This window comes from Equus przewalskii, chromosome 26 (assembly GCF_037783145.1).
Source record: "Equus przewalskii isolate Varuska chromosome 26, EquPr2, whole genome shotgun sequence".
NCBI lineage: Eukaryota > Metazoa > Chordata > Mammalia > Perissodactyla > Equidae > Equus > Equus przewalskii.
Window position 1 is genome coordinate 18,288,393 of NC_091856.1, and position 8,834 is coordinate 18,297,226.

Genomic DNA, 8,834 nt, shown 5'->3' on the forward strand with positions numbered 1-8,834 from the left:
ATCCGTCCATCCGTCCATTCATCCATCCATCCGTCCTTCCATCCATCCATCCATCCATCCACCCATCCATCCATCCATCCATCCATCCATCCATCCATCCATCCATCCATCCACCCACCCACAGGTGAGTGCTCCACTGCAGCTAGAGCTCCCCCTGCTGGCTCTCTCTGGAATAAGGCCCCTTTTCTTTCCAGAATTAAGAACACTGTATTTTAAGGCTTAGCCTGTCTTCTTTATTATGCAAATGAGGAAACTGAGGCCCAGAGTGGGGCTCCTGAGGAGTCAGAGCTGAGATCCACACCTTCTGTCTTGTCTTGGGACATAGTGTCCACACCCAGCCCCCTCTGTGCTCTAGCTCCTCTGCCGTCTTAGAGCATTTTGTAGGCTTCTGCACTGGGTTGGCACTTTTTGGGGGCCCTGGGTTTCCCCTGGAAGAAGACAGACAAACACAGGGAGGGCAAGGGAGACAGAGGCAGCCCACTAGAGATGGTGGGAGTCTGGAGTGGTCTGGAGGAGTGGCTGACTGGGCGAAGAGGAGAGGGGTTCCTGGAAGGGGCGCAGCACAGGCAAAGGCGAGGGGATGGGGGTGGGCGGGGTGGGATCCGGGGGCTGCAGTGGAGCACTTGCAGGCCTTCTGTCAAGCAGCAACGGCCCCAACACTCATCTTTCCCAGGCTGCTCTCCCTCTCTCTTGATCTGTTCATTCATTCGACACATTCTTATTGAACTCCTAATGTGAGCCAGGGCCCCTGAAGGTGACCCGGACTCACAGAGGCCGTGCTCTTGAGAACTCACCGTCAAGCAGAGGAGACTGATTTGGAACAGGCCATTTCGGATGTGGTGGGGACCTCAAAAGGGGTGAAGGGGGCCCAACCTTGGTCTGTGGGCAGGGAGTGCTTCCCGGGTGAAAAGGCATTTCAGTGGCTTACCCGAGGTCTGGGTCTGTCCTGAGGCTGAGTCTCAGGAGGAGAGGGAGGTGCGAGAGTCACAAAAGCATCCCCTGTGGAAGGAATAGCACACGCGAAGGCCCGTGGTGAGGGGCAGGGCAGGGAAGATGTTCCGTGTGGTTGGAGGTGGGGTGGAGGAGGTCCTGGAGCAGGGGTCAAGCTGGAGACATAACTGAAGGCATTGTAACCGATGTTAAAGTGGAACTTTCTGCCCAGATCCTGAGATGGTAGACCCTGTACATCATGTTCTGGAGTTTGAACGTTGTCCTGAGGGCACTAGGGAGCCATGGAAAGCTTTAAAGCAAGAGAGGTACTCTCAGGCCTGTGTAATAATTCACTTTACTCACTGCTGACTGATTTCGGGTCTCCTTCAAACCTCAGCATCCTGGGTTAGTCATTATGATCTCGATTTTGAAATTAAGAAATAGAGGCTCCAGAGGGACAGTGATAGGCCGGGTCACACAGCAGAACCCTGCCTGGAGCCCTGCTCCCCAGCCTGCCCTACTGCCTGCAGTGATGCCTCTGTCATCAGTGCTGGGTCTCTGGCTTCTCCCCTTGAAAGATGGGGACTTAGGTGCCCCAGGAGGAGAGCCCTTTGGCTGGAGGCTCTGCCAGGCCCGTTGCATTCCATACTGTGCCCAGTATCAGCTTCCCTCCCTCACCTGTCCTGTGATGGGTGGGGGCTTCGAGGGGGTGGGGTGGGCTGGTTTGCAGGAGCTGTTGGATCCCTGAGCCTCTCTTTGCTCAGACAGCAGCCCCTGAGGCCGAGACTGCCACGTGTCTGTCTTTTCTCCGCAGATGAGTGGGCCTGACACAGCTGGGGACGATGACGAAGCTGCCCGGAAGAGAAAAGGCAAAAACCTGTACGTTGGAAAGATCCACAGCCTTCAACCTTCCCCTTGGGGCGGCTCCTTGCACCCGTCTTCCTCCTCTGCCCTCGGGCTTGTTTCTCCTCCAGGGGTGCAGGTGGGGAGAAGGGCTGCCCCCAGTCCTGCCCCAGACAGACACCCACGAACCACAGAAACTCAGGGCTTAGCAGTGGTCCCAGGGTGGGGTCACCAGGGTCCTGAGCAGCCAGCACTGCCCTCAGCATCAACAGAGCCAGGCAAGGTGCTGACTCAGGACCTGCAAGCCACGGGGAACCAAGCAGAGGCAACCAGCCAGGGTACCCTGGCCGCGGCCCAGCTCTGAGCCAAGCCCTGGCGGAGTGACCTGGCAAGTTCTTTGCTCCCTCTGAGGAAGCGCTGGACGAATGACTGTTCTCGGGGTTCCCCTTTCTCCTCTCAAGCTCTTGAGTGCTAGCAGTGCCGGGCGTCGCCAGGAGGGGGCGCTGCTGGCCCAGACAGCGGATCCCCGCTCCCCAGCCCTTCTGGCCGCGCTCTGCGCCCCTTACGCTTTCCCTTCGGAGGTTTGTTAGAGATGCCAGCTAATAGGGTGAGTGGGAGAGTTCTCCAGGTCTCCTTGTACCCCCGGCCTGAGGCCCTGGAGACTGCAGGGAGGTTCTGAGAGGGGGCAGTGGTGCACACAGAGGTCCCTGGAGAGAAGCCCCTCCCCTCCAGGGCCTGTGGTGCCACCGTAATGCAGGAACTGGCCTGGGGGGAGGAGGGCAGGAGGCCTTCCCAGATGCCTCCCGCAGCCTTGGCTGGGGCCCACTACCCTAGAAACTCTCTCCCCCCAGCTCCCCGGCCCTCTCCGATTTCCCGCAGCATCTCTCAGTCCGCAGCCGGGAGCAATCGCACTTTCTGGGGAAGGTGAAAGGCACAAAAACAGTCCTTTGCACCGACCATCTGGGCCAGGCAGCGCCAGAGCTGCTGGGGCGGTGCTCCCAGGGGTGGCGTGGTAGAGGGGAGTGGAGGGCGGGCATCCAGGGTCCTGGGGCTGCCGTGGTCCCGGGACTCCAGCCTCCTCTCGCAGTGGGCGTGGCCTTTTGGATGCCAGAAGCTCACCTTCTAGAAAGCTTAGTGGAGGCCTCAGAATCTGGGATAATGCTAAACATGACTAATATTTGTGTGCTGGGCACTGTCGTGTGTGCATGACATACATTATCTCATTTCATCTTTACCATTATTTTATTTTACTTTTCCTTTTTTCTTATTTATCCTGTTTTACAAAGAGTAAACTGAGGCAGAAAGAAGTTAAGTTACTTGTCCAAGGTCACATAGCTAGTGAGTGGTGCAGCTGAGATCTGAAACCTGGCATGCTGGCTCTAAAGATATATAAATATAAATACATATTTTTTTCTTCAGAGCCTGTTACTTTTAAGCTGGGTGCACAGCTTTCTGCGGGAGGCCCACAGCACCCCTGCTCAGTGGCCTCTGAGCCCGTAGTGAGGTGGCCCGTCCCCGGAGGCCACTCCTTCCATCTCACGGCTCTGATTGGAGGCAGTGCTCCTTGAGCTTCCTCTTGTGGGTCCCTGTTCTGCCCTCTGGGCCCCAGGGGGACCCATGGAACCCCTCTGACCTCTGCCGTCCTTTCTGGAGTTGCCCATGTGGTAATCAGGGACTTCCAAGGAGCTCTCCAGCTGTGCCCTGCAGCTGTGAGTCTGCCCAGCTGTGCCTGTGGGGGGAGAGGAGCCTCCGGCCACAGAGAAACACAGTGGGGGCTTGGAGCAGCCTGCAGGGTGGGCCTTGGGCCAGCCCCTCCCGCTCCCCGGGCTTCTGTGTCCTCACCTGCACGGTGGGCCCAGAGCAGGGGTTCTCAGAGCACGTTGCCCCAAGGGAGCCCTGTGCTCTCGCTCCCAGCCTACCCAGGGCTTTCTGAGGGCCCTCATCCTCACCCGGAGGGCCATAGATCCCTGCGTCCTTGGCCTTATCTCATTGGCTTGGAACCTGCTGGAACAGGGTCCCCATTCCTGGGCAGCTGCCCCAGACCCTCAGGACACAGGTGGGCCTCAGCTCCTAAGCCCCAGGCACTGTGCTGAAGCTTTATGTGCATTGACAACGACCCCAGCAGATGGTAGGCACTATTATCATCCCTGTTTGACAGATGAGAAAACTTGGTGTTCAGAGAGGTTAGGGAACTTGCCAAAGGGCACACAGCAGTAACTGCTGGAGCTGGGATTCGAACCCGTGCCTGTCTGGCTCCAGTGCCGAGGCTCTTAACCTCCCCCGGGTACCACTTTCCTTAATTACACAGCATGTCCCGTAGGTCTTAGTGCTGTTTGAAGCTTGAATACCTTCAGAAGTATAAATGCTGCAGACTTACAAAATGCATTTGAAAGTTGAATTACTTAAATTTCTTTTACACTTACATAGCTTTGTGATTTTTAATAATACATTTTTAATGTTCGCTTCTAGTCTCAGTATTTTTCATCTTTAATCGGAAGAACAGAGATCAAAAATTTAAATAATTTATTATTCAAGGGGCTGGCCCGGCGGCACAGCAGTTAAGTTCGCACCTTCCACTTCGGTGGCCTGGGGTTCGCCGGTTCGGATCCCGGGTATGGACATGGCACTGCTTGGCAAAGCCATGCTGTGGTAGGCGTCCCACATATGCAGTAGAGGAAGATGGGCATGGATGTTAGCTCAGGGCCAGTCTTCCTCAGCAGAAAGAGGAGGATTGGCGGCAGATGTTAGCTCAGGGCTAATCTTCCTCAAAAAAAAAAAATTATTATTCAAAAATCACAAAACTAAATGTGCATAAAAAATTAATTAAATTTTCAAATGTTGTTTCTGAAAGTTTATAGGATTAGTACTTCTGAAGTTATTCAAGCTTCAGACGGTACTAAGACTTTTGGGACTCCTGCATATTCATGGATGGATGTATCCAAAGCCAGTGATTGAGGGGCCAGCTGGCAGGAGCTGATCTCCAGGAGGGAGGTGCCCAGTGTAGGGGGTCTCAGTACAAGGCTGGGGGCAAATATGAGCATGAGAAACTTAACCCCTTTCTCACCAGCAGCTTCGCCTAGTGCTGAAATGTGCCTGGGGCAGGGGGAGTGATGCTGAGGCTAAAAATGGTTCTCGGCTAAAAATAGCCAGTCCTGCCACCCTGGTGGGCAGAGCGTCCTTCGCTCCCAGCAATTTGCTGACTTGCTGACTTGTTTTCTCCTCCTTCCCGGGCGTTGCCATGGTAACGAGGAGGCCGGTCACAAATAACTGGGTCTGGCTTCCTGCCTGGGCGGGCCCCAGAGGCTGCCCCGTGCAGACACATGCCCCTTTCACGGGCTCCCTCTCAGGGTTGGCCGGGAGGGATATTTTTTTTCTCTGCTCCTCATCCTGGTCCCTCCCATTTCCTGGCTCCTCCCGTCTGAGTCCCAGTCCGGCCTGTGCCTGGGAGTCCAGTCATCCGGCTGAGATTCCAGCGAGCTGCACGGCTGCAGCCCTGCACCATTGCTGCCCGCCGCCCGGGACGTGGGGTCGGGGACAGGAGCCCGGGGTGCTCCCTGCAGACCGTCCGGGGGCCCCAAGGTGGGGGGCCCTACAGAGATGCTCCGAGGCATGTACCTCACACGCAACGGGAACCTACAGAGGCGGCATACGATGAAGGAGTAGGTGCCCCTTGCTCCAGCCCACACCCTCCCGACCCTGAATTTGCGGGCGCCGAGTGTGCCAGGCTGACCGACCCCCTTCTCTGCTTCTGCCCCCAGAGCCAAGGACATGAAGAACAAGCTGGGCATCTTCAGGCGGCGGAACGAGTCCCCTGGGGCCCAGCCAGCTGGCAAGGCAGACAAAGTGATGAAGTCATTCAAGTAGGTCCTGTCGGGTACCCCGGGACCCCCTCAGGCACTCACTGGTCCCCAGGGGAGCAGGGCTGGCAGTGGGGATAGGGGGAGGGGGTTTTGTCGGCCAGATCCAGCTCTGGGTTGGATGGAGGCTCTTGTGGTCGTGGGAGTCTGGTACCTGGCGAGCAGCAGCCCCGGTGGGGAAGAGCTGCCCTAGGAAGGACGGCTGGGCAGGGGCGGAGGTGGGGGCTGAAGGGATGTCAGCCCCAAGAAGAGGCCTGGGCCCTCTGCTGGGCTCCCCAACTCGGCTTGGCCACTGCCTGGCCCAAGGGCAGCTAACAGAGGTCCCCCAGACCCAGCCACCAGACTCCCCCAGGCCACACGGTAACCCCCTGTGCTCCTTCCTTTGCCCCTCAGGCCCACCTCGGAGGAAGCCCTCAAGTGGGGTGAGTCCCTGGAGAAGCTGCTGCTTCATAAATGTGAGTAGAGGCCAGCCAGCCTGTCCCCTCCCGTGTCTCTCCCTGCCCTCTCCTGCCCTCCTCTCCCAGACCCAGAGAGTGTGACTGGTCCTGGAGAGGTCACTTTCCCCTCCTTCCTGGGCCCAGTCAGGTGTCCCTGCTGTGGGGAGAGGCTGAGCCTGGCTGAGGCCCTTGGTCCGGCCTTGGAGCCAGCTTCTGCCAGCCCCTCCCTGTCCATGGGAGCTGGCACTGTCTGCTAGAGGCCGTTGGGACCTGTGTGCTCAGACCTATATTCCCAGAATAACAGTAAACATTTCCATGTACTGAGAGCTTACTTACCCTGGGCCAGATGTGCCCACCAGGTCACGGGCAGGATCCCCTCTGATCCTCAGGGCTCCAGGAGACGGGGCTGGTGATCCCCACTTTACAGATGAGGAAACTGAGGCACAGACAGGGGAGAGACCAGCCCAAGGCCCACAAAGAGGCAATGGCAGGGGTGAGGCCACGTCCCAGGGCTCCTGGCTCTCGGGAGCAGGCCATCGTACTAAGCTCCCCACGTCTCCACCCGAAAGGCCTCAGGAGTGGAAGGTGGGGGTCCGGAGGGCAGGATGGCTGCTTCTGCCTCTCAACCCAGGGTGTGGGCTTCTCCTCACAGATGGGTTAGCAGTGTTCCAGGCCTTCCTTCGCACTGAGTTCAGTGAGGAGAACCTGGAATTCTGGCTGGCGTGTGAAGACTTCAAGAAGGTCAAGTCACAATCCAAGATGGCGTCCAAGGCCAAGAAGATTTTTGCGGAGTATATCGCGATCCAGGCGTGCAAGGAGGTGGGGCCCGTCCCCAGGCCCAGTGGCCTCTCAGCGATTCGGGGTGCCGGGCAGCCTCAAGGAGAGCTCAGGAAGTGGAGAGGGCAGAGTGCCCGGGGTGGAGAGGATGCAAGCTGGGGCCCCGGGAAGAAATGAATTCTGTAGATAACAAAAATAGCCACCATTGAGGCGCCGTGTGCCAGGCACATGCTAAGCGCTTTATGTATGCACTCTCGGATTTAACTCTCATGACAACCTGTAAAATAGGTTTTAATATTATCTTCGTTTTAAAAATGAGGAGACGGTCCCAGGGAGCCAATCATAGTAGCTCACATCTATTGAGTGCTTACTGTGAGCCAGGTACTGTGTGCAAAGTGTTTTTAGTATGGGTGATCAGTGCTTAGTTTTCACAACTCTTTGAGGCAGGTCCTCTATCCCTGGCCTGTAGATGAGACTGAGGCTCAGAGCACTTAAGGCCACACTGTCGTGGCGCTGCTGGTGCAGCCTGACCCTGAAGGGGGTGTTTTCAGGCCCTGTAAACTCTACCACCTCTACAGTAAGTGACCGAGCCAGGACTTAAATCCACTGACCTGGGGCCTGCACTCTGAACCGTAAGATGTGGAGCAGAGGGGCTTGGAGGCAGAGAGGCTGTGTAGGTCCCACTCCAGGCCCCCGGGCCCCAGGGTCACCCCCCCCGCAGGCGGCCCTGACTCTACCACCCTCTGCCTCGCAGGTCAACCTGGACTCGTACACCCGGGAGCACACCAAGGACAACCTGCAGAGCGTCACGCGGGGCTGCTTCGATCTGGCACAGAAGCGCATCTTCGGGCTCATGGAGAAGGACTCGTACCCACGCTTCCTCCGCTCTGACCTCTACCTGGACCTCATTAACCAGAAGAAGATGAGTCCCCCCCTTTAGGGGCCGCCGGCAGAGAGCTCAGAGTTCACACTAGGCGGGCTGGGCCACCTCCCCACCTGCCACCCTCCCCCATGCGACGGAGGGGGCAAGCGAGCCCCCAGAGGCTGCGTCTCTGGACGGACAGACGGACACTTGGATGAGAAGCCTGGACCAAGAGAGGCCCAGGCCACCGGAGGAGTAGAAGGACTGGCCCCGTTGGGTCCCCACTGCCCCGGTACGAGGGGGCTCGAGGGCCCGGGCAGGGCAGGGGCCCTGGCTGAGCGGGACCTGGAGCTGCTGCATCCTGCTGTGCAGACTTCGCATCGACCGAGTTCCGTACAGAACTGGCGGACAGGGCGGGGGCGCGGGGCCCGGGGCTCTCCACAGGGGCTGCCCGGGCTCTCGGCTCAGACCCCGGCCTTGAATTTTATTTATTTAAACAGTAGTTGGATGCTTGGCACGTTGTCCTGTCATAGGAAACCTTGGCCTCATCAATTTTCTTCATTTACAAGTGCAATATTTTAACCAACGCCTTGTGAAAAGCCACCTTGCAGAGAAGGTGGACACCACTTTCCAGTTTCAGGGGATTTGCTGGTCCTGGGCACCCCTGGTGGGCAGCTGGGCCTTCTGGACTGATGAGGCCTGGCCAGGTGGGTGCTGCTGTCTGATCTTGTGCAGAAATCCAGCCCCCCTGAGCGAGGTGTCCCTCGGGGGCTCCGGGAATGCATGGCACCCTCAGACCACACAGCAGCCACGTTCTGGAGCAAATAAAAGACCTGTGTTATTTCTTGCTCTTGACCCTTGCTGTGTGTTCCTGCTTTTGAGGCTTCCAGGGGTCACGGGCTGGGAGGGTTGGTAGCTGGACTGTCAATCTAACGTCTTCTCTCCTCTCGCCATCCTGGAGCCACATACACTGGTGAGAGATGCTCCATGATAACAGCTTCCTCCATGCCAGGCGTTCTGCCACACTCATCCCGTCTGTCATCTCATCCTCTCCTCCAGCCTTGGGAGCGGGGGTGGCTTATCGCCATTTCACAGGTGAGGACAGTAAAGCACAGGCTGGTAAGGTGA

The 8,834-nt window shown here is 57.6% G+C and overlaps 1 protein-coding gene across 17 annotated transcripts in view; it reads left to right on the forward strand.

The window, feature by feature from the left end:
- Window positions 1-8,561, forward strand: part of RGS3 (regulator of G protein signaling 3) — a 132,323-nt gene extending 123,762 nt beyond the window's left edge. For 16 of the 17 annotated variants that reach the window (XM_070595113.1, XM_070595114.1, XM_070595112.1 and 13 more), the window contains 5 exons: window positions 1,745-1,809; window positions 5,532-5,633; window positions 6,024-6,085; window positions 6,720-6,886; window positions 7,599-8,561. In XM_070595113.1, the coding sequence (XP_070451214.1) occupies window positions 1,745-1,809; window positions 5,532-5,633; window positions 6,024-6,085; window positions 6,720-6,886; window positions 7,599-7,784 (582 nt within the window). In that variant the 3' untranslated portion in view covers window positions 7,785-8,561. Of the gene's footprint in view, window positions 1-1,744; window positions 1,810-2,234; window positions 5,433-5,531; window positions 5,634-6,023; window positions 6,086-6,719; window positions 6,887-7,598 lie in introns of those variants that run through there. The other variant, XM_070595126.1, reaches the window with a different exon arrangement.
- Window positions 8,562-8,834: the final 273 nt, after the last annotated feature.